Source organism: Perissodus microlepis, chromosome 15 (assembly GCF_051167445.1).
Source record: "Perissodus microlepis isolate ML-2025 ecotype Zambia chromosome 15, ASM5116744v1, whole genome shotgun sequence".
Taxonomy (NCBI): domain Eukaryota; kingdom Metazoa; phylum Chordata; class Actinopteri; order Cichliformes; family Cichlidae; genus Perissodus; species Perissodus microlepis.
Genome location: NC_140475.1, coordinates 11490546 through 11515328, shown reverse-complemented (window position 1 = coordinate 11515328; position 24783 = coordinate 11490546). Strand labels below are relative to the sequence as shown.

Genomic DNA, 24783 nt, shown 5'->3' with positions numbered 1-24783 from the left:
GCTTTTCATTTTGCCATTTGTTGATTCACTCGAAGAGTCAGTAACGCAATATGGGTCAAGTGATCAGTTTGACATCAATCTTTTGTGATACACCGTCACATTTACATTATTTGTACATACGGATGATTTGCTTTGGTACATGGTCAAACTCAAGCTCTCCTCTGTCTGCAGCAAACTCGCAGGCAGCAGCTTCTCCCCCCTTGTTTTCTTTATTTCCAGAGTTCATCTAAAGAGTGAAGTTTTCTCACTGAATAGAGGTTGCAGAGATATGTATGAAAGGAAACACATCTGCAATCTGCAAACCTATCTATCTTTGCAGAGCTAAAGACTAATGTCGGTCTCCTGAAAGGCGAGATGAGCACAACGAGTATTCCTCCAGGCAAAGATTTAGGCGGGGGTGTGTAAAATGCTGCAGCACTGCCTCCAAGAAGTTAGCTCAGCCTGCCATACCGACCCCGATCTCGTCTTTTTTCTCTCTCTCCTCTGTTCTGTCTGAATCTCCTGTTACATTTTGAATTCTCCTCACAGCTACAGAAGTGTGACTACGCTGGCTGCCCCGCTGTGAGAAACATAACCGCCATGCCTCACGTCTCCCTCTGATTTTCTTTGCTTTGTGGGAACAAAAGCGCGAGGCAACAGAACATCAACCTCAACTGTTATCTTAACAATTTCTAGCCAGCCTCCTTTGTGAAAATGGCACATTTCTTCGTGTTCTTGGGATTAGAAGGTGTCCCGTTTGTTTACAAATGACAATTTTGTGTTCTGGGTCGCTAAAAATAGCAGCAGTTATTGTGGGCTGGAAAGAAACTTTAAAAGACTTGCATCAGTGTTTTATTAGCAAAACTCGATGACCCGTATCTTCGTTTGTGTGCTTATCGCACTGTTTTTTTTAGTTCTCCTTATATAACATATTGTATTGGACTCAATAGCAGATTAACCAGGAAATAGGTTCTACTGTACTGATTTTTTTTTTTTCCTGGCTTGCTATTTCTGTAAATCCTGCAGGAAATAAATGAGAAAAGGGAATGAATTTAGGCCATATCATTCTGTATGCAGGAGCAACTGTGAAACCAATTTAATGAGATGTATGTGACTGCAGCAAAATCAACTTGCATCATTAACCCGTTGTGCGTGAGATCTTTCAGACACACACAACCATTGTTTGTGTTGCAGGGTGTTACTGACAGATCCAGCTGCCCATTTTCACTTTTTCCAAACTGTTTCCAAGTCTAGTTCTGAAACAGATTGAAGATAACTCCACGAGAGATAGTCTCGGCCACATTCGGTGTATATTTAGATATGTTGGTCACTGTTTTACACGCCTTTCCTGTGTGCACACGGGGGAAGTTTGCGCTCAGTGCTTTCTATCAGTCAGACTCTGTAGATATGGTTGACAGTTTTGAAAGGATGTATTTGATTTTTATTTTTATTTCCCCAGAGCTAAACAAGTATTTTTGCTGAGTAAAACTAACCAAACAGTGACAGAATCTGAAAGTCGAAGAAAGCCCTAAAGACAAACTTCTCGTGTGCTGAATCCAGGCGCTCAGCAGCTGGACATACTTTTTCCTTCCACTTCTTCCTCTACCTGCTGTGTGTTTTGTTTCTGACCCGCTCAGTGGTTTTGACCCTGGAATGATTTGTGGTTCCTTTACTTCCCTTCCCTCTCCCCTCCCGATTCTCTTACAGTCCCGTCACCCTCATCAGCATGTGTCCGGAGCAGTATGAGTGAGTATCTACGCCACCAGTAAACACCACCTCGTCTCCAGCCTGGAATGCCTTTAAAACACCGCCTCTTTTACTCCCTTGTTCACTTACTCATCTCCCCCCATCATCCTCACACCAACTAAGCCATGACTGCTCTGCATGTTGCCTGCCCACCTGCCTGCCTGAGTCACTGGCTGAGCATGGGACCAAAAAAACTCTCCCCCTGCCTCCTCACCCTCACTTTTTTCTCCTTGTTAGAGCACCCAGCTAGCATTCAGTTGCTGATCCCAGCAGGCCTGTCAAAAACCAGTCGCTCTTTAGATAATCCTGCGCTCCTATTTCTCTGTCTAGGACCATGAGATTTGTTTTCTAGGTGATGTTATGAGGGGCTGTTAGGCTGTCCATGAACATGTGTGTGTGTGTGCATGTGAATATCAGTGTGTTAATGAGCTTGTGTGGGCTTGCTGAATCTCATTCATCTCCATTACCCCGTTCATTTTCAGGCTGTCCCAGTCACCTCAGCTTTCTCATGACGACACCCATTCCAGGATAGGGCACTATGCCAGCAGGTAGGCACTGGATTCTCCAGTCACCATCCTCTCATTACAAATGCCACGAAGCATGTGTGTAAAGAATCGATAATTGCATTTAAATGTTGAACAGCTTCTTTTTTGAGGACCATTTTAAAAAGTTTTCTATGAATTCTTGTAACTGCGGACCATTATCTAATGGACATCAGCGTTTAAGTAGATGCTTTTCCCTCCCCCCAGGCCGCACTTCCCTTCAGTCTGCACTAAAATAATGATCTGAAAGGGGCAACAACAAATGCAGATGTGACAACCAAATTAAATCTCTCCAAGCTAAAGAAATGGAATAAATCGGAAACAGTCGTTGCTTGGAAGCTAGGGAAAACATTCAATTGTGGTTTCTTAAATGTATAATTTATCTAATGTAATTTCCAGTAAAAATAATGTGTTTTTAGAACCATAAGATGCATGTGTAGTGCAGGCGCTCATAAGTAATGGAACAGCTTTTCTTTTCTTTTTGTGTTTTAGCGTCGTTACACAGCAAAACATGTCTCAAATGGCTCTTCAGAATCAGAAACAAACACAAAAAAAGTAAATTCTGCATCTATCAAAGTACCCCGTTGCTTATTTTAGGAAATTGAGCTGGCTCTATTGTCAGGGACGTTAAATGTTTCCTACTAGCTGAGACAAAAGAAAAGAAAGGGAGGAAAAAAAGCCCAGAAAGATGGAAATGGCATGGTTCCAACGAAACTGGAGACGAAAATAAGCATTTCGCCTTCATTTATGTGCTGAAAGTGTCATTTTAAAACTTGCTTCATACAAATTAGAGAAACCGGAATACTGTTTGCCAGTTTTCTCCTCAGACGGCACCAAAGCATCTGATTAAAATCGATAACGTTTGGATTTTTCATTGTTACTTTAAAAATAGAAAAAATAATTGACCTGAACCTTTCAAGAGATCCATAATAGAAAAATACATTTATTGATGTTTTCCAAATCTTGATTAAAGTGAGGGAAATGCGTTTGTGGTGGGAGATTATGTTTGGGTGCCAGGGAAGGCACAAACAATCCTAATATGCTCTTTTTGAACTTTGTGATAATCCATCACAGTGTTGACATACATTAAATATCAGCTTGATGCCGATGTCTGCTTGCTGAGTGGATTTAGTGGCATGCAGCCACCCACCACATGAGCTGGTGACATTATAGATGTGTTGCTAAAATCAGTCTAGTAACAGATTGGCCTGATAGCTGCTTTTAACCGTCCGCTTCAAATTATCTTGCTGTGTACATCAGCACATCTGTATGCACAGTGTGTGAGCTGCAGTTAATCATTAACAGCATCAACAAACTGATGTTTTTAGTAGGTTTTTTTTTTTTTGCACTTGGACTGAATTCCTGTCGTGTTCTTTTAAAAATCATTTTAACACTAAGATCCACTGATATACTTGCTATATCCTATCTGTGCCATTAAAAAGATTTTCTAATTGGTCCAAATCTCATCTCCTGTATCAAAACCCAACCGCAGGTTTCCGGGACTTCTGCAGAAAGCTTTACTCATTATGACTCTTGTGACGCAGCGCTGCTCTGGCTGCCCTGTAACCTTCCATTAGCTACACATCATTAACCTTCGCTCACTGTTTCTGGTGGTACCGTTTCACTAAAAAAGTGACACCTGAATTACAATTTCAGCTGTAATAAAAACACATAAGAGATTAGATTGGAGCATATGGATGCGCATGAAGATATGCACACTTTGATGAGATTTCATATTAGAATTATAGCTTCTCCCTTTAATGTATATTCTGTCAGAGATCAATTTCTTAATATTGTGGATTATATTTTTAATCTGCCTCTTTTGCACTGGTGTAAGACGGGCTTTGATGTGGGGAACCAGCCTCATTAGCATGGCTGCTTTGACTACATATGTCATCAAGAAAACAAACGTTTTCCCCATAGCATGTCGTACATATTCATCCAAACATTGATCCCATATATTAGGATATAAACTGCGCATGCATAAAATAGAATCACTCAATGATGTAATCCATTTCCTCCCTTAAAAACAAAAAGCACCAAAAAAAGCCCGAACAAACTGTGGCATCTTTATCATTAACATGCTTGGAGACTCCACGAGATGCTTTAAATTTTAATTGGTCTGCTACTGTGGCATTAATATAATTTGTTGACGCTGTTGCTCTAATGCTCTGTTGCATTTAAATGAGATGTTGACAGCTTTCAAATGGTTTAGTTTCAGCTGGTAATTTCCCTGATGGTGTTTTTTTTCCTCAGGTTGGCTCAGATGGAACGCTCCAACGGCTCTCTGCCCACAGACAGCAGCTCAGCCACAGGAAGCATGTGAGTCACTGCTGGTCATTTTCAGCATTTTTCCACATGGTTACATGTTTCCATTCAACTATGTTGGACAGATTTCAATTTCCAGTGTCTGAGACTTGAGATTTGTCTAATAATATATTGTAACACCCATTTTAATGTTCATGAAGCTGATAATTCACAAATGAATATGTTCCAGATATCCATATTAGATATTTGGTTTCATTATAATCCTCAGTGAAAACTGTTCACCTTGCTTTGCCTAGCACTTTTTTAAATAAATAAATAAATACCAGGTAGCTTTTGGCATCTTTGCACAGAGATCTGGAGACACAAAAAATTTAGAAAGGTTTCTTGGAGAGTAAAAGAAGTGAGAAATGAGGGGGAAAAGACAATGTGGTTGATTAGTATGAAGTAGAGGACTTTAGAAAGAACGTACCGGATTAGAGTGCCAACAATGACAAAGTGAGAGCGTCTGCTTTCAGGATCTGCGATAACAACAGCGCTATCGTTAATCAAAGGAGATGAGAGCATGGCAAACCGTGAAAAGAAAATCACCAGAAATGGGAGAAAAGCTGATGAGGAGCATGCGCGCAGAGGATCCCGATTGTGTTCGTGCTTCTGTCTGCAGGCCTTTCAAGTTGAAGGACGTATTGGTTCCCAACTAAGATCCCAATCGCGGGAATGAGCTGCTCTTGCGGCTCAAATGCCCTCCGAGCTCAAATAGAAACACACACCCACTCATCATTGCGGAGGGAATTACTTCTGGGTTTTGTATCGTTTTTGGTAAGACATTTGTAGATCTTTAAGATTTTCCAAATCATAGGTTTGGATACGTGCATGGAAAGATTTAAGCTGGTTTTTTTTTAAATCTCAAAAACAATTTGAAGTGGCAGGAAAAAAAACCTTATACAAACGTGTTTTTGAAGGTTTTGGAAGTGGAGAGCAAAGAGATTCCCTAGACGCTTTGTGAACAGAAGCGAATATAGTTTGGGGATTTCTAAAAGGAAATTCTTCTTTAAAAAACAAAGAGTATTTACAGCATTTACAGCACAACAGAGGAAGGGCACACGGGGTGGATGGTTAAAACCTTTGAGAATCTGCAGTAAAGATAAAGCAACTTCGCTGTGTTGTAGGTTGTATCCCCTGCTGATGTGCTTGCATCATGTGGACCACTGCTCCCACACTTCACCTTCAACCAACCTTGATGCTTAGAATAACAGTTTCAGACGAAGACAAAACGCTATTGAAGACTCCCAAAAGCTGCATTTGTCCGCTCTCAATAGGAGGACCGAAGAATGGAAAGACAAAAACTGTTGGCGAGCAGGGCAAAGTAGAAACAGAGGTGGATTTATTTTCGCTCAAAGCTTTCGTAATGCGGGACAAACATATTATCATTACTCCTCCTCACTCTCTTTTTTGTGCTTTGCGCTCGGGCTTATTTAAGAGAAGAAGCCATTATCGTTTCCAACTCTAAAAAAACAGGAAAGAACGCAGATGTTAGACACAGAATGTATGCAGGCCATTAATGAAGTGAGGAAGATGGTGGTTCGATGAAAGGCTAATGGGTTTAACAGCAGAAAGGGAAAAAGAACATTTAGTGCATAGTCAAACTTTCTCTTACTTTTACACTTTCACTGCAAAGCAACAGATGCAAACTACATATAAAAACAGCACAGGAACATTTAAATGCCTTTAGATCAATAGAAGTAATGTGTTATCAACTATACATTGTTATTTGATTGGTTAGTGTTTTATATTCATGGTGCACCATAAAGACATCCTCTATATATATCCAATTTCAGCAGGGTCATGCATTTACGTAATATGCTTTTTAATGCAATAAAACCTTGCTCTAGTTACTGTGCTTTAAATAAATAACCTGGCCCTGAATGGGGAACATTTGTGCCTGCTGTGAACTGTTATGTATTTCAGCCTAAAGGGTATCGCTAATTGACTGGGAAAATTACCTACATTTAGTCTGTCTGCTGTAACATTTGACTATTGGCTAAACAATCCTGAATTTATCCCTGATGGGAATTGTTACACGTGAAAAGCATAATCATTAGAGCCAGCCTACTTGCCCTGAAATTTACTTTAGACTAGACGTCATGAGTGTCCACTTAAGTGCTTCAGTTCTGCAGCTGAATGCCATTCACAGTAGTTCTAGCAGCTGTTTTGCACATCAGTGGGCCCGTTAGTAACTTTGAATCAAATAAATTTTTTTTAAAGGCATTGTTATATAGACCACTACAGTGAAGCAGCCCACTCAGCCACGCGTCCCTCTCTGCAACGAATTAACTCTCATTCCCCTTCCTTTCAAAGCTTTGAGTTTTGAGTGGTTTATTGTTCCCCCTTTTTCTTTTTGCAAGATTTACTTTTTTCTGCCTACAGCTGATTTCACCAAAGCCTCTTTGTCTATCACTGCTCTCCATCTGGTGATTTGTAAGGACACACAGTCACAGAAATTATCCCAACTGCTGTAGGAGGCGGCGGTGTCGGAGCTTCCGTAACACGGGTGACTGCGATTGCCTGTTAAATGCGCGTGTTTGGCTTTTGGCTGGTATTTTCAGTACATCCACTCATCTTTAGCTTTGCATTGACTTCAATAATTATTATGTGCGCGTGCATGCACATGTGCTTCTTTGTTTCGCGTCACTTTTATGTAAAAGGGAATTCTTAATTAGAAACCTAGCGTTGCCTATTTTTATTTCTGACCCTCAACCGAAGCACAGCGTTGTCATCGGCGCCGTAGGACACCGCCGAGGAGCGAGACTCTCCAATTCCCCTTTTGTTGCCGGGCTTTATTGTTTGGTTATCTCTCGCTTTCCAGTCTTTCCCCGAGCACTATCCCTTTTTCTTGTCTTTTATATTTTGCCCTTTTATTCCTGTTCCTCTCCCTTTTCATTTTTCCAGCCCTTTACTTTTTGAAACCACCTTTCATCCTGCCCGATTGTCCCCTCTTTCTCTTTTCCTTCTTTCATCAGTTTTTGTTCTAGTCTAATCATGCTTTACCTTTGGGCCCAGGCAACCTTCAGATTAAACACTGCAGGGTGTTAAACACTGAAATAATGTTTTAGAGCCCTGCGTGCAGTGCAGAACAGTAACTCTAATAAATGAAGGACTTTACACACAGAAATCAAGGATTATAAATGTTTCTCGCTGGGGGAGAAGAATAAAAGATTTTTGCCTTTGACCGTCTTTGATCCCCCCCTTTTTTTTCTGTTTCCTCTGGTATTCCTGATTTCCTTGTTTCTCTTTCTTTATATTTTCATCCGTCTTCATCTCTCACTGTTTCTCTCTGAGCTTAGACTACTCAGTTGATCGTGGCATTCAGCTTGAGGAGCTGCTTGCTTTGTGATATGTTAGGTAGACCACTGTTGTAGCGGAATAAACTGTAAAAGTCCCCTCGGGCATGTCCTACGCCTTCTCCGTACCAAGCATGGAATTCATATTCACTACAAGTTGTAGCTACAGTGAACTAACAGCCTTGGTATTCATCACTATTATTCACATTTAAATCTTCTGCCACACTGATCCTCTGTTCCTCTGGCATCTCTATAATTTCTGGGTCTCTTTCTCTTCAGCCGGCCCCACGCTGCGTAAGCCCTGCAGCCCTTTCAGTGCACTTCCTCCTTCTCTCAGGATTTCAGAGCAGGTGGTCTGTGAGACTGCTCTACCGCCTCTAGTCCCCATTTTTGCACGTAATGATCCCCTTCCTGCAGTCCTCTGGGTTCCTCCTGCCAGCTATAATGTCCTGCTGCAGCTTTCCGTTGTCGGGGACCTTCCCTAATTGGTCACTCGGTTTGTGCAGGACCCCGGTCCTAGTTTCTCTGTAGCGAGTAGCTCCATCTCCATCATGAGCGTCTGCCCTGTCACAGCAGAGTGATAATTCAAAGAGAGAAATGTGATTGTGTGTGTGCGTGCTGGTGTATTGCTGCTTGTTGCAACAACAGCTGTGTCGACTTCCCGTCTCTTTCTGCTTTCTTTGTGCCGTTTTTCAACAACTCAGTGGTTTCAACATCTTCAGTCTTCAATTATTTAGTGAAATTGATGAATAACTACAGATACTTTGCTACAGATATGCCAGAATCTCCATAAAAGTTTCAGAAAGTCTAGGAAAGTTAAGTTTGTGAAGAGTGTGTGAAAGTTATAGTTTGTGTGATCACTGCTTTATTTGGAAGAAGTGGTATGAAAGAAGAGGCCAAGAGGAGCTGCTAGTTACAGGAGTTCGTTTTTTTTAAGCTATGGAATGTGTTTGGTCTTCTCTGAGAGTGCAGAAAGGTTTAAGCATTACATTCACCGCTTAGAAAGTTTATTTCGTGTCTCTTTTATGACTGGCAGCTAAAATCTTTACCAAAATACAAGGAAGGTTGAACTAGACCCGAATTGAATTCCTAAAGAAAAGGATGCTCTGAACTCATCATACAAGCTGCTTAGGCCGGTTAATCATAAAAAGCTTTTTTTCTGTGTTCATGCAAGGCTGGGCATATTGTTTCTTTTATGTTAAAAAGAGATAAAAAGCCTATTTTGAGCTCCCTTTCATAAGCGTTTCACTCAGCCCATACCTTGGTCATGAAATAATATAATTACTGTCGTCTCCAGAAAAAAAGGCGTCCTTTTCGGTAACCTCTGTCTGTGGTTGTACACGTGACCATAATGGATTCTGAATTTCTGCTCACTACTCTTGAGTGAAATGGAAAACCTGAGACATTTTAATTCGCCAGATTGTTCTTCAGGGTTATTGTGTTAACTTTTTCTTGATAGCCAAGTATTAGGGACTCATTTCATAGTCTCCTTTGCGTATAGAGAAAGCACCTGCCTGGATGTCACTGAGTCAGCTTTGCAGGGTTTTCAGCTCACAGACTCAATTTCACCTCAAGCACAGTATTATGTTCTGTGAGTCAGATGATGTGCATTTACTTTTCACACATAAAACTTATCCATGCTAATAATCTTACACTCACCAGGTTAATTGCTGAGATCTGGGAACACAGATTTAAGCAATTAATGTGTGGCACACACGCTACAGGAAGTGTGAGCAGGTTAATGTTAATGTAAAATAGCATAGAATAATAGCATAAATAAAATAAATATTTATCTTTAACACAGATGTTAAATATTTAAGTTCTACAGATGACGTTAGACTGAAATTTTCCTTTAAATCTATTCACGTAAATTTATAAACATTATAGGACGACGGCCGGAGAAAGGATTTTTAAGTTATAGTCTAACTTTTCGTGTGAGTGTGTCAGGGGTTCGGCTTCAACGCAGGCTGTGTTTCAGAATGAAGGTGACAGATGGGCTTTGGCACTACTCACATCACTGAGATGGCACATAAAGAGAGAGACAGATAACCACACATGCAGGTATAGAGCAGCAGCTGTTTCTCCCTCCATATCTTTTCGCTGTCTGCCGGGCTCTTTCTCCTCTCTGCTCCCTCCATCTCCTCATAGCCTCCCCTCATTTCAGTTATCTGATGGTAACGACTGACACATCTGTGTTTTAAACCCGGGTTTGTGGAGATTACAGCGTGGCACACCTGCTGTATCTAAGGATCAAGACGTCAGCTAACACAATCCTTGTTTAGATCGGGTGCTTGGATGCTCCCATTCATGTTTCTTCTGTTCAGTTCTTGCTCTTGCTGTTCCATAGTGTTGTATCAGTTTTGTACTTGGTAATCTAAATGGTTATACTGGTGTGTAAAACCAAAAGGCTGTAATGGCTGATCTGTGCTGGCTTTGATCAGAATTCACATAAAACTTGTATTTTGAAACATTAAATCGAGAGTTATAGATAAAGTTGTTACATAGTTGTTATATACTTTTATATAACATACAGTGCTTAAGAAATGTATTAGACCACTATCCAGTCAAAGGGTTATACCGCATCTGCCATAAATTCAGACTTTATAATTGGTAAACATATTTTTTTTTTATCTTTTTGTAATGGCTAATTTACTATTTTACACTAAACTCTTTAATCAAAATTATTTTTCTAATGTTTAAGTATAATTATTATTTTTTCCAAAGCAGATTAAACTAGCAAAGCACCTTTTTTCAATTAAGATGCTAAACCCAAGTTATTTACTTGCATTCCTGAACAGAAGTGGTTTGATGTTATGCTTGATTCATTTCTGAGAGAAGTCAAGTGTTTTGACTCAAATTTGGACTGAAAAATGTAAAATAAATAAATAATAATAAATAGATGAATAAATTGTTTGAAACGGGTGTCTTTTTTTAGCAGTGGTCTCAGGATTTGATTACTGCATGTATGAAGTTTGGGTCTGCTAATGGTGAAAGAGGAAAATAATAACACAAACTAAATTTATTATTGATTTAAATTAACTATACATGCTATCAATACACAGAGACTAATCAACGGAGTGTACTGTACATTTAGCTATGGAATATGTAAAGCTGAAATGTTAAATGTAATCAAAAAAATCAAAACAGACAAACAAGAGAATAGATGCTAACTGGCTTAAAGAGGGAAAAAGCATTCCCGTCTGTGTGTATAGCATCGATTGCTAGACAAGGAGGGGTGGGCAATTCATTTTCCCAAGGGGCTAAATGAGAAATTGGGATTGTTGTGGAGGGACCAATAACCTCATAAAGAGATTAAAACAATTAATGAAATTAATGAAAATATTGAGCAGAACTGAGAACCTTAGCCTTGTGTACAAATAGCCTGAAAAGGTATTTCTGCAGTAGTCAAGAAGTACGCGCAATAGTTAGCATAACTAACATAAAACACAAATTACAGCTTTTTTTTTTAAAAAAATTATAGATTTGCACATGTTTAAGCAGAGTTGACTAAAGTGAACAAACAGTAGAAATAGACCATCAGAAGATAATCATGAGTGAAGAGGTGGTAGAGCGATGAAATGGCTAGCTAAAAGTTTGGCTAACAGTTGAAATTGTAAGCTAACAGCATGCGTAGCTGAACCTTACTGTCAGCTAGATGTAATGAGAACACAGTTAAAAGAGTTAATAAAACTGATCAATTGAAAGTCAGAAAACATAATAAAAATATGAAAAGACAAAATTATTATGCATAGCTGGTAAACGGATTAAAATTTACTGTTAAAGCTCAGTTTGTAGTTGATAAATGGGTTCTTGGGCTTTTGGGCTGTTTTTGGTGAAACATTTAGGAACCACTGTTTTATACAGTTTGCTGGCTGGCATGAAAAACCCTTCAATCTCCACACTCCTGCTGCCTTTATAGAGCAGCACTGTGTCATGGTAATCTCCCAGGGTTCATTCAAAGCCATTTTCAAGCGTGCTGATTTGATACAAATAGTTACCATAATTCTTTCAAATGGCAAAAGTAAATGGCTCGTCTCTAACTGAACAGAAGGTGAATTGAACTGAATAGCAGGGAGAGGATGTGTGGGTCTTGTCGCTCATCATAAACTCTACACTTTCCACAGGGATGATGAGCATGCCCTGATCCTTCAGTACTGCCAAACACTGGGAGGGGAGGCCTCTCCTTGCAGCCAGCCTCAGAGTCCTGCTCAAATCTTACAGGCTGTGGAGAAGGAAGAGCGCGGCGAATTGGAGAAGATCATAGCACGTCTGGAGGAGGAGCAGAGGTAGGAGACAAACATCAAAACAGGCTAATCTTATTAAAATTGATAATCACATCTTTGCTGATAGTGATTACAAGCTATTGATTAATTTTATGAAAAGTGACATTCTCAAAATGCATAAAAATGGGGTTTATCTGGTTGCCTTTGTTACGCTAAGTGTTTATTGACAGCTTCTTCTTTCAAGTACACGTGTACGCTTGAGTCACACTACAGCACACAGACACTTACCGTACCACCAGTGCATCTCACCTGCCAGCTCCTTCCCCGTTTTGATTTGTAAATGGAGTTGGTATAGACACAGAGTGACTGTGCAATCTATTGTTGTCGAGATGCTTTTTCCAGCATCTCGACTGGAGTGATTTAACACTGATTACACACACACATACACAGGCAGAGGGGAGCGGGTGAGAGCTTTACAGCCGGTCTCATAAATGCCAACTTAAGTAAAGTACTGCAGCTTATAGTTCTGCACTGAGAGGGTGAGGAGGAAGTGAGGCGAGAGATTTGGTAGGGGGCGTTATGTTTGGTTATCCACTGTGGATAGGATTTCACACAGAATGAAGAGGTAAACACGAGTGTGGTGTTTTGTGTGGCATCCCGCTGTGGAGGTTCAGAACTGGCTTTTTGAATGTTTTAAGAATATTAAAACATTATATATTTACACGGGAAACACCAGGCAGAAGAACATATTCCCGTTATTTGTCCAATTTCCCCGCTGTTCAGCTGCCACATCTTGTGCGTCAATTTCACATTCATCCATGTGTATGGAAACATTTCTTGTTTCTTCACTTATTTGTTCTCAATTTTTCTTCAGGACACTGCAGAGGGAGTATGAGCAACTTAAGGAGCAACATGGACAGCGAGGCACGCCTACAGGAAGCCCCTGGGAGACGGAGGGCCCCTCCGCCCACCCCGATGAGGCAGATCTTTTAGCTGAAGCCAGGCTACTACGACAACACAAAGGCCGGCTGGAGACCCGCATGCACATCTTGGAGGAACACAACAAACAGCTGGAATCTCAGCTTCATCGCCTCCGACAGCTACTGCACCAGGTGACGTATCATGTACACATTTTATCCCCGACTTGGGGTTATGTTTTGTTCTCGTTACCGACTGTAGTTTTGGTGCTTTGCAGTTTCTCTGAAAATAATTTAAAACCTGAAGTAACGTTGTTATTGTTAATACAGCCAGTTCACAGAGCAGATGATTACTGTCTTATGGCTAGTAGGACCAATTTGCAGCAGAGCAGAGGAATTATGGTTTTCTCCTTTGAGTACAGCACATACGCAACTGCGATATAAAGTTTATTTTCCACATTAGCTTCCTTTCCGTTCAGTTCATTAGGCTTGTTGTTGAGGAGCAGCAGGGCAGTAATTACGGTTCACAGACTCACCAGCTGGCAGGGCTGTTTCAGACGGCTCAGGAAAAAAATAATTTAAGCAGACGTAAAAGTAAAACGCTGATACAGAAAGCTTCCAGTAAATTAAAGGGATTCGTTCAAAGTTGAGCTCCATCATGAGCTTGCAGTTATTAATCCCGAAATCCACATGATAACCCACTTTTATCGCAATTTTTAAAAAACTGCTCATCATCATTCAGATTAGATCCTAATCACATCATTTCCATTCCACCCAGCATCCATCTCCGATCTCATATTAATAACTTCCAGATTTGTTTATACCCGGCCTAATTGCTCACTGAGGTTGGATTGTTTGTGCCAAGTGAGAAATTCACAAGCCTCAAGCCAAACAAGCAGCAATCCTGACAAAGCAAACTGGGGGGGGGCAGGTATTGGCTCTCTGGAAGCTGAGAAGCTGTGAGCATGGGCAATAACTCATAACAACAGGCGGTAGCTGACGTGACTCAGCAGATATTTAATGGCAGATGATTAACATTTGGACAGAAACAGTTTTAGTATTGCACTCTCACTAAATTTAAATTTGCCCTTCAGCAGAAGTACAGTAGATAAAATAAAATATTAAATAGCTGTTAGGACACTGATTTCTACTTTCTCTTAGAATGCAGTTAATGATACAAGGTTGCCAGATACTGGTAGTGTTATTAGGACATACAGACACTATAACCCACATTCGCTCATTGATTCGATTTGTCAATTTTAACTCTACAAGCATCATTTTACCACCAGATTGTAGGAAATGTTTGTTTTTTTTAATCTGTAGTATTTAAGTGAAAGGAGTGATATCTGGGTGGCCCGTTATAATTTGATCAAGGAAAAACTAGAAATAAGCCCCATTTTTATGTAGCTTCCATGACCATGTTTTTAAAAGTAAAATCACAAAAACAAAATGCAGAGCTGTTAGTGAACTTTTTGGGGCGCTCGTGCTTTTTAAAGCTGGTGAATATGAGCCGCGGTTTGCAGGATGAAAGCAATTTTTTTTTTTGAGAGGAGCGCCAAGCCCATTTGAGAGAGATTTTGAGTTTGTTATATTCAGTCACACGGAATGCCATCGCCATGGTAACTAACAGCTTAACTGGTACAGGTGGATGCAGTTGACAGTTTATGACTTATGATGAATTTGAAATTCTGAATCTCTGATTGGTGGATTTCTTCTCACTTTCTTGACATCAAGTGTGGGAAACAAGATGTATATGTAGGTTTTTTTTCCAGTCAGTCATCTAAAACGAGCTAACGTCATACTGCAGTTTGAAGGCAGTTTGAAGTATTTTGGCTGTCATTCACAATTTAAAGCTGCCCCTCTCATCGTCCGTCTCACACACAATGTTAGATAACAGTCCTACACCCTGACAGTGGCAGTGACCTGCATGGGTTTGTCAGATTTTCTAAATAAAAGTCCTTAGTTTCTAAATGGAAGACCAATATGCTTTAAATTCAGTGTGTTTTCTTAATAAATAAAAGGTTAAATGTGTTATTATTAATCTGTCAATGAGAACAAAAGCATCAGAATAGTTGCAGGAATTGAACAGGATTCTTTAAAAATTTCATTATGGCTTCAGTTATTTATCGGATGTTATTAAGGTGCTTTAATGCTGTGAAGTTTTCAAAAATAAAAGCTCCCAATTTATATTTATAACCTGAAGAGAATGCTTAAAAAATTTCATAATTAAAAAAAATGCATCAGTTATAGTTTGCCAGCATCCTTAAGGTGCCACATTTCCAAAATAAAAGCCTCACATTTAGTGTTTTTCCCCCTAACTTGATGATACAGGTATCAAAAGCAATCTCCCTTCAGCTTCATTAGCTCACCAAATCACTTCGAATCTTTTAGCAACAAGCCACAGAGCAACCAGCAGCAGCAACGCTTGCACTGCAGTGTTTTCAGTGTTTTTTCTTTAAGTGCCTGTATTATTGTAGGGTCTTTAACTTACAATTCAAAGCACCTTGTGGAGACTTTTTTTTGGCACTGCATTAAATAAAACAGAATTGGGAAAAAAAATTAAATTGAAGTTTAACTGAATATTTTATGACTTCCCATGGTGTCTAATTAATGATGGCAAACCGAAAGTCATTTGGCAATTCCCATCCCTATACTACACACAGAACTAAAGAAGTAAAGCGAATCAAGGACTGTGTCGCTCATGTTTAATTTGAATGCTAAAACGTTTGCTATAACTGTCAAATTATAGCGATGAGGAAGTAAAATCTCAAAGTAGAAATGCTTGAAAAACTTGCGCTGAAAGGCGATTCTTAATTTGGTTTATACAGCAGACTGTCAGGTTGCAATGTGCTGTAGTGTTGTATACTGTCTAAGCTACTGCATTTCTACCTCCGCTGAGTTAGCCTTGTTTAGACTTTCCATCAATGCTGCCACATGCTGCAGTGGATTTATTCTGACGCTGATTGCAACAGACAGAAAATCCAAACATAAACGGCGCACACAGCTACCTGCACACATGGAAACGTCCAAACACTTAAGTAAGAACTAAAGTTCTCAGAGAGTCCCCGGAGACCTGACGATGTGTCAACACGTCTTTCCATCAAGTGCTGTGTTACTGCCAAGCTTCAGAGTAATAAACCCAGCCTGCCTGATGGCACGCATTAAATTCACACTCCCGAAGGGTGACCAAAGCCCTGACCTGAGCTATTCTAAGACGAGCCTCGAGACAGTTGGTTGTGCTCCAGAGACGTTTCCAACATGTTAGCCTTCGCTAGTGCTAGGGGCACGAGGAGATTAAGGAGGAGAGGAAGAAGGAGGGTATATGAGAGAGGGGAGGGAGCATTGATTTACTTTCTTGAACTTGAAAAGCCAAAGGGAATGGGAGATTGTGCCGTGAATGTCACTGAAGTGTTGACTTCTGAGCATCTGAGAAATTGGTTTTTCAACAGACTTTTGAGATATTCTGCAGTGTGTGTGTGTAATATATTAATTTATTTGTGAATCTTTAGATCTTGAGAACACAGCACACTGGAGGGCAAATAATGATTTGTTATATCAAGATGAGGTTAGAGGTTACAGAGTGGCAAGAAGCAGAGTGATTCAAAAATGTTAAATATGAGCGCTGTTGTTTAGATTTAAGTATGTACTATCATCTGTTTTAACCATTTTCTACTTCAGTTATATTTAAGAGCATGTGCACATATTTTTTACCTTTCCACTCACTGAAGACCATCAGGGTAAAGCATTTGAGCTAAAACAAAAAAAAAACTGGGGTAATTTTGATTGAGGGCTTTAAATGTGATTGATACTGTAGTGTGTTAAACTCAGTTTTGGCTTGTTTGGGAAATTGTACACATGACAAGAGCCTCGTTGTGCTGCCCTTTGGTTGTTTCTTGTCTCCGCCTGCTGCTGTGAAGCAGGGCTAATTTTGAAGTTGTCAAGCAGACGCCAAGTGGAATAATTGTGTTATAATGACTAAATGTTCTTTTGTTTTGTTTTGTTTTCATGTCTGTCTCTCCATCAGCCCGATGTGGACTCGAGGGTAAATGGATTGTCCTCCCCCATCGTGCAAGATCGAGGGCCACTTACTGAAAACTCAGGTGAGACACTCAAGCTGAAAAAGGCTTAATGCACCGTTATTTATTTAAATAGGAAGATATCAGTGCATTGCTCACAACAGAGAAAAAATATTTGCTTTTCTGTAAATGTAAACTGTTCCTCGCTGTGGTGCAGTATTAAAGTGTGAGTGCGTGTGGTAACTGAAAATCAACCTCTCTGTGCTTTGCGTGCATGTGTGTTCAGATGAGCTGTTGGACTCCCACAACAGCAGCTCTGACCTGGCAGATGTAATGGAGCAGATTAACAACTCCTTCCCTGCATGCAGTCGTAAGTTTCCCAATCTTCCTCCTCGAATTTCCCACCGTGTCTTCCCAGCCTCCTGCAGCAGATTTTTTTGTCACACCATAAGGTCGAAGGTCAGCAGAGGAAAAAGTACAGTCTGCTTAACCGGAAAAGCCCTTCACAGAAAAACTGATGTAGCATGTGCAAGATACAGTGCTGTGATCATTTCTTACTTTTTTACATATTCGTCACACTTAAATCTTTCAGATCGTCAAAAAATGTTTAATATTAGACACAGATAAACCAAGTACTTGCAAAATACAGTTATTCAATGACGATTTCATTTATGAAGAGAAAGGAGCTACCCGCACCTACCTGGCCCTGTGTGAGAAAGTAATTAATTTCCTCCTCGTTAAACGATGAATTAACTGCGATTAACCACATTTTTTGGAATGCTGAGCTCATCTTCACTACCCACACTCAGGCATGATTACTGCCAGACTGGCTGAATCAAGAAATGCCACGATCTAAAGAAGCAGCTGAGAAACAAAGTCATTGACATCTATCAGCCTGGAAAGGGTTAGAAAGCCATTTCTTAAGTTTCGGGACTCCTGTGAACCACGGTGACAGCCATTAGTTGCACATGGAGAAAACTTGGAGCAGCAGTGAACCTTCCCAGGAGTAACCGGCCTACCAAAATTATCCCAAGAGCGCAGCGACGACTCATCCAGGAGGTCACAAAATAACTCAGAACAACATCATCTGCAGGCTGCACCTGTCTCAGTTAAGGTCAGAGTTCATGATTGAACAACAAAAAAGAGACTGGCAAAAATGGTATCAATGAGAGAGTTCCAATGAGAAAAGAACACAAAGACTGGTCTCACATTTGCTAAAAAAAAAAAAAAAAATTCCAACACTTTTGGAAAAAATATTCTGTGTACTGACGAGACAAACGTTACATCTGGCACAAAACTAACACAGCATTTCAGAAAAGAACATCATAGCAAAAGTCAAACATGGTGGTGGTAGTGTGATGGTCTCGGGCTGTTTTGCTGTAATCGGAGGAAGCATGAACTTTGCTTTCTACCAGAAAATCCTGAAGGAGGATGTCTGACCATCAATCAGCTCATGTCCTGAACCTCAAGCACACTTTGGATGTAAACACTGGGTTATCTGGACTTAAATCTGATTGATATGCTTTGGCATGACCTTGAGCAGGCTGTTCATGCTGGATCCTCCACTGTGGCTGAATTAAGACAATTCTGCAAAGAAGAGTGAGCCACAATTCCTCCACTTTGATATGGAAAACCCATTTCTAGTTATCACAAACTGCTCGATTGCAGGTCTTGAAGCCAAGGGTGCCACATTAGTTTATTAGCAATCGCTTTTTCACTTAGGGCCAGGTACTCTAGGTTTGGACAGCTTTGTCACTTACTTAAAAGAAATCGTCATTTAAAAACTGCAGTTTGTATTAACTCGGGTTATCTATGTCTAATATTTAAATTTGTTTGATCTGAAATATGTGTTTGCGACTGAGATAAATTTGCCAAAACAGACTGATATGTTGAATTGCTGGGACAGGAGAATATTTGGCAGTTTAGTTTCAATCACGTCTGAAACAACAGAGTTTTTAAAAATAGTTGCTATTTACAGTAATTGTCTGTCATCTTACTTATTAAATACCACCTTTTACATTTCAGCTACACAAATGGTTTTGTAACATTCCCCTCTTTTATCATACTATTTTACATATTATTGTTAAAACAGCATTGAATGTTATTAAGCAGTATTTAACTTGAACTTGAAGTAGATCCGTTAGGTTCATGGGATAACTGAAATAACACATGCATGGCATGAAAGTCAATGATTCCCAGTATGTTCACAGCACAACACTGACTTTAGACATCTCTGAGGTACTTTTTCCACTAAAAAGGTGCATGCTTGAGCCTGTGGAGAAACGGTGGCACTTTTCTGATATAATCATCATAATCTACAATATCAACCAAACTCATCATCCGCCTTCCGATTTTTTTTTTTTTTACCACCTCTCAGTGCTCTTATCGATCCTCGTGTCTTCTTCCTCTTTCAGCCCCTCGCACACTCCTGCTCTGTATCCTTCCTTTTTATTTCCTCGTCTGTCACGCTGCCACTCGGCTTTGTGCCTGTTTCACGTGTCTTTGTGTGCACAGCAAAGTGTCAAGCAGCTTTGTAATCCTGAACTCAAAAGGTCTCGTCCTGCACGGCGCTGAAATTTTCCGTTTTCGGATGGTTTGCTCAGTGCGGTCCAGGTTCCTCTGCACCCATTTGTGACTTTGTGCTTTCGATTCTGATGTCTGCTCAGATGCACAGAGTTTAAATACAGGCCTAATTGTTTCAGCCATCATCATTTAAATTTGGTATTTGATCAAATCGGGAAGAAAACGTTATAGCTCATTACTCCTAATAGCTGAATCTGAAACAATATTCACCTTTGGGAAAGTTAATCAAATAGCAAAATAAATTAGAACGCTAAAATATCGAGCTCGGTGATTTTTAAATTGTATTCCATTATTGTAGAGTCGAAACTCCTACGAGGGCTTTAGTTATAAATTCATTGTAATCTGGCACACGTTCCAGCGTTATTAGAATTTGGTTACTGCATAGCTTGGAGGCACCGGGACTCAGCCGCTCAGAGTGTGCGCACAAGTACGTGGGAGGTACCCAGAGGCTGACAATTTTGTGTAGACTCATAAATGCTGAAATGAACTGGGGAGTTAAAGTGTTAAACTGCTCTAATTTTTCTTTGTTTTGCCTCCTGCAGCCTCAAGCCTCTCCTCGAGACCACAGGTAAGACGTTCTCCCATAAATTTAAAGACACAACAGGGGATGTTAATTTGTCTTTTAGCAGTGGGTGTTTTTTGTTCTTACGCCGTATTGTTTGTATTGAGGGATTGGTACTTTGGTAATTGGCAAAGGTGAGAGAAGTTGGAATAGAGCACGTTTTAGAGGTAATTACAGCTGCTGCCACAAAAGCAGTCCCCTCCACGAAGCCTTCACCTGCCTCAACCCTCCACATTCTGTGAGAAAGCGGCTGCTAATGGATCCCAGGGGAGTGCCATTAACGGCTCCTCTCTTTCTCTCAGTCTGAGGCCAAGGTGCATTTTGGGACAGAGGTATTGTGAAAGCTGTTGCCGCTGACCTCTTCCCACTGTAATTATTTACCCCGCTCCAGTGTCCCTTGGTTCTGCTTCACACCTCTTTTCCCCTCAGGGTCTTTTTAAGCTGCTCAGCTTGTCTCCCTGCACAATAAGCAGTACTTTTACATGCCAGTTAAACTGCCTATTTTCTGAGAGTCAGACATTTCTACTTTTCTCTCTGTTGACCAGAACAATACAGCCCGTCCTTTCAAGCAGTTTGCAACTCAAAATTTACATTGCTGTTAAAAACTTTGTCCTCTTTCTGATTTCTTGGTTTGCTTGTTTTTTTGTTTATTTGATAAACATACATGTTTGAGATCGAAGATATATTAATATTAGACAAAGATACCCAGAGTAAATACAAAATGCAGTTTGTTATCCAAACCTACCTGGTAATTCCCCCCTATGTCTAATAACTGGTTGTGCCACCTTTGACAGCAAGAACGGTAATCAAGGGATGACTGGTTATGAGTATTTCACATCCCTGTGCAGGAATTTTTGTCCAATTGTTTTAATTCAGCCACACTGGAGGGTTTTCATGCATGAACGACCTGATTAAGGTCGTGCCAAAGAGTCTCATTTGGTGCAGACGTTGACTAGGTCAATCCAAAAACTTCATTTTTTTTGTTTTTTTGTATTTTTTAAGTCATTCATAGCTGGACTTGCTGGTGTGTTTCGGATCATTGCCCTGCTGCAAATGCTCTTGAGCTTCAGGGCATGAACTGGTGACAGAGTAATTTCCTTTAGGATCTTCTGGTGAAAGGTAGAATTGTTGTCAGGATGTTGGTGCAATAATCATTTTATAAAAATGCCGTGTTAGATTTACTCCACATGTAATGGGATTCAAACCTTCCAAAGAGTTCAGCTTTTGTCTCCTCAGTCCACAGAATATCTTCCCCAAAGTCTTGGGGATCATCTTAGACGAGCCTTTGAGTTGGATCCACGAATGTCATTTTTGCCCAGTCGTTTTCTTGTTTAATCATGAACTCTGACCTTAACTGAGTCAGGTGAAGCCTGCAGTTCTTCAGATGTTGTTCTGGGTTCTTTTGTGACCTCAAGAATGAGTCTTTGATGCTCTCTCGCTTTAATTGTGGTAGGCCGGTTCACCATGTTCTCACACTGGTTCATTGGAGGCCCAAAGCTTTAGAAATGGCTTTGTAATGTTTTCCAGACTGATAGATATTAATGACTGTTTCTCCGCCCTTCCTTTAGATCGTGGCATGATGTGTTGCTTCCCGAGATCAGACAGTAATCAGGCCTGAGTGTGGGTACTGAAACTGAACTCAGCTTTCCACAGTTAATTCATCATTTAGCAATTAGTTTTTCACACATAACCAGGCACGTGTAGCTTTCCCCCCCCCTTAATAAATGAAATCATCACCTAAAAACTGAATTTTGTATTTACTCGGGTTATCTTAGTCTAATATTAGAATTTGATCGACCTGAAACATAATGTAAAAAAAAATAAGAAATCAGGAAGATGGCAAATACTTTTTGACAGCACTGTAAGTTTATGACTTGTATTCATTATCTACATATGCACTGTGACTACAAACACTATGTGAACCACAGGTCTCCTCATTCTTCTGTTCTCCTGCAGGTTCCATGTTAATGATGTGTTTATTTACCACCTGCTTTGGAGCACATTCCTCTGTACAATAATGCAACCTCATCTGACTCATCTGCAGCAGTGTTACACAACACATGCATTACCACATCAATCGAATATTAAATCTAATGAGTTCATTTCCCAAACATCTTCCACTCCTGGCTTTTTATAGTCCTCGGCGGACAGCGCTCCATGCACTCTCCTTTAACTTCAGCGCAAAGCTTTAGTTTGAGTGCCTAATTTCATTTCTGAGGAGAGCTCTGATTTGTAAAATCTTCCCAGATTCATCCATGCCCACCTCCCACTTTCCCCCCTTCTGCGCTCCTAATGGACTCTAACTGGCTTGAGGGACTGCAGTCCATTTGCCAGCTCTCAAACCCGATTACTTTGTTTGAACTTCTGACGTTTCCACACGGTGATGTCTTGATGAAGAGAAATGAGGCGGGTTCACCTGCAGCACTCGGGACTAACCAAAGAGACTCATAAATCCGAGCTTTTCTGTGGCTGTATGTGAACTGCGGCACTGTCGTGTTTCAAATTCTTGGTTTTTGTCGTCTGATCCAAAGCGTTTGCTCTCTGTGTGTTTTCAGATGATGTGAGGACTGACTGGAGGATGGAGAGACCATTCCCACACAAACAAAATCCCCTGCCCCTAAATCCCAAAGACGCACAGGAGCAGACAACTTAACTACTTTTACCACCTTGTCTTGTACTATGCAAACTGTATATTTTATGAACTGTAGATTGTACCGAATTGAACATTTGTCAGTGATTTATTTAGGTATGCAGATGAGTATATGGACACGGGGCTTTGTATAGATTTTTTGTTTTGTTTTTCAGAGGGTGGTTGGGATTTTGTTTGAATTCTGTTGACTTAACTGGGAATCAAACTGTTCCATTTTTATTTGTCATTCCACTGCTTTGTACCATCGAGCCCCGAATAGCCCCAGACTTTTGTTAAATGCTTGGGGAGCGCACACACTGCTCCCGGTGGCTGAAAGGATCGTTTCCAAAATGTAAACTATCACCTCTCGGATCACCCGGTTTGTTTTCCTATCTATCTCGTAGCATGCTTGATGTCAAGTTCCCCTTTAAAAAGCATCGATATGCCGGCAGACTTTGTCTCAGCTGCGATTTTGTTAAAGTAAACTTTTACCCCTTCGGTGCCTACAAAGTTTGTCGTTCCACACGTGGAAGACGGAGGTGAGAGTCGATGTATTATTGTGGGATTGTGTAAAAATGGTTTTGGAAGTTACAGATTTAAATCTGAAGTTGTTTTGAATCTGGGTTTATGAGAGGCCCGCCGTTATCATGTAGAATAGGTTTGGTTTGTTTTTTTTAAAAGAGATATATGTTCAGAAATCAGAGGAAAGCCATGATTGCCTTGCTACCTCAGACTCATAGACACAGTTTTGTTTTTGTGGTTCGTAAACTCGTCAAACAGTTGTGTGTTCATTTACAACCATGAGCAACCTGGTATAGATTTCTAAGCTTTAGCTCACTGTATTGGTGTACACTGCAATGAGGAGTTACCAAGTTTAAAAAAAGGAAAAAAAATAAGTTACTATTACTGTACCACAATGGGTCTGTGGCCTGCTGAAGCTAGCCTCCCGTTATGATGAGTAGCATTTTATCTGTTGCTGGGTTGTTTTGGGGGGGTTTTCCACTGGCCTTCTAGCACTGGTCCCTCACTGCGTCGTGTTGTTGTGCTATATGCTACCCTGTAAAACTTGTGAGATTGAACAACACTACTATAACCTCTGACTGTAAACTGATGGTGATGATGATTTTAATGATCATGATGAACCGTACCATGGCAGAACTGTGTCGCTTCTCCTGAGGTATGTAAAATAGATGGACCACACTACATGTAATATGGCTACGTTGTTTTATTCAAAATAAAATTTTTATAACAAGTACACGTCCCCCATGTGCTTTCGTTATTACCTCCACCACAGGAGGTTATGTTTTTGGCAACGTCTGCGTTTAAAGTTGAAAATGATGTTGTCGTGTTGTCGAAGTTTGTGAATGCATTAACTCGAGAACAAAGCGATGTAGGAGTTTTAAATTTACACCATAGGTATATCTACTAAAAATCTTGGGCTAGATGGAGTCGACCTCAAAGTCGAGGTCAGAGGTCAAGCTTTCTGAAAGTCTTGTGAATGCGATAATTCGAGATGGAAGTCACCTATGATTTTGAAACTGATACCATCGGTGTATCTACTGGAAGGCTGAGTGGCGCCACTAGCCACTGCCAGCTTGAAAAATTAGAAATGAATTCTGATAAAACTTTGTAGAGCTGTAAAGTCGGGTCGTGCTAACAAGTCGTTAAAATTTGGCTTATTTCCAGTAAGGTTTTCAAGGTCCACTTGATTATCCTTTAAGTCCTGTAAGTTGCGAGATGGGGCCTCCATGGATCAGACTTGTTTTCCCAGCACATCCCACAGATGCTTGACTAAGATGCTCCTTTCTATCAGATCCAAGGTTAACTTTTTGAGCAATTTGACCTACAGTAGCTCATCTGTTGTCCACCAGCCCGTTCTCACTCCCGAGGTGTAACATCCCGACGATTTGTCACATCCCCCAGCGTTCCTGAGGAGTGCGTAAGGTGACCTTCCGTGTTCTTATGCTACGCGCCAGGTTA

At 40.4% G+C, this 24783-nt stretch overlaps 1 protein-coding gene across 7 annotated transcripts in view; it reads left to right on the top strand.

Annotated features, from left to right (window-relative positions):
- The window catches only part of utrn (utrophin), a 192478-nt gene extending 168420 nt beyond the window's left edge, over positions 1–24058 (top strand). For 3 of the 7 annotated variants that reach the window (XM_084952527.1, XM_084952526.1, XM_084952529.1), the window contains 9 exons: positions 1687–1725; positions 2208–2273; positions 4524–4589; positions 11998–12159; positions 12971–13208; positions 17038–17113; positions 17316–17399; positions 20155–20180; positions 22730–24058. In XM_084952527.1, the coding sequence (XP_084808653.1) occupies positions 1687–1725; positions 2208–2273; positions 4524–4589; positions 11998–12159; positions 12971–13208; positions 17038–17113; positions 17316–17399; positions 20155–20180; positions 22730–22738 (766 nt within the window). In that variant the 3' untranslated portion in view covers positions 22739–24058. The remainder of the gene's footprint in view (positions 1–1686; positions 1726–2207; positions 2274–4523; positions 4590–11997; positions 12160–12970; positions 13209–17037; positions 17114–17315; positions 17400–20154; positions 20181–22729) is intronic. The other 4 variants (XM_084952532.1, XM_084952528.1, XM_084952530.1 and 1 more) reach the window with 4 other exon arrangements.
- The last annotated feature ends 725 nt before the right edge of the window (positions 24059–24783 follow it).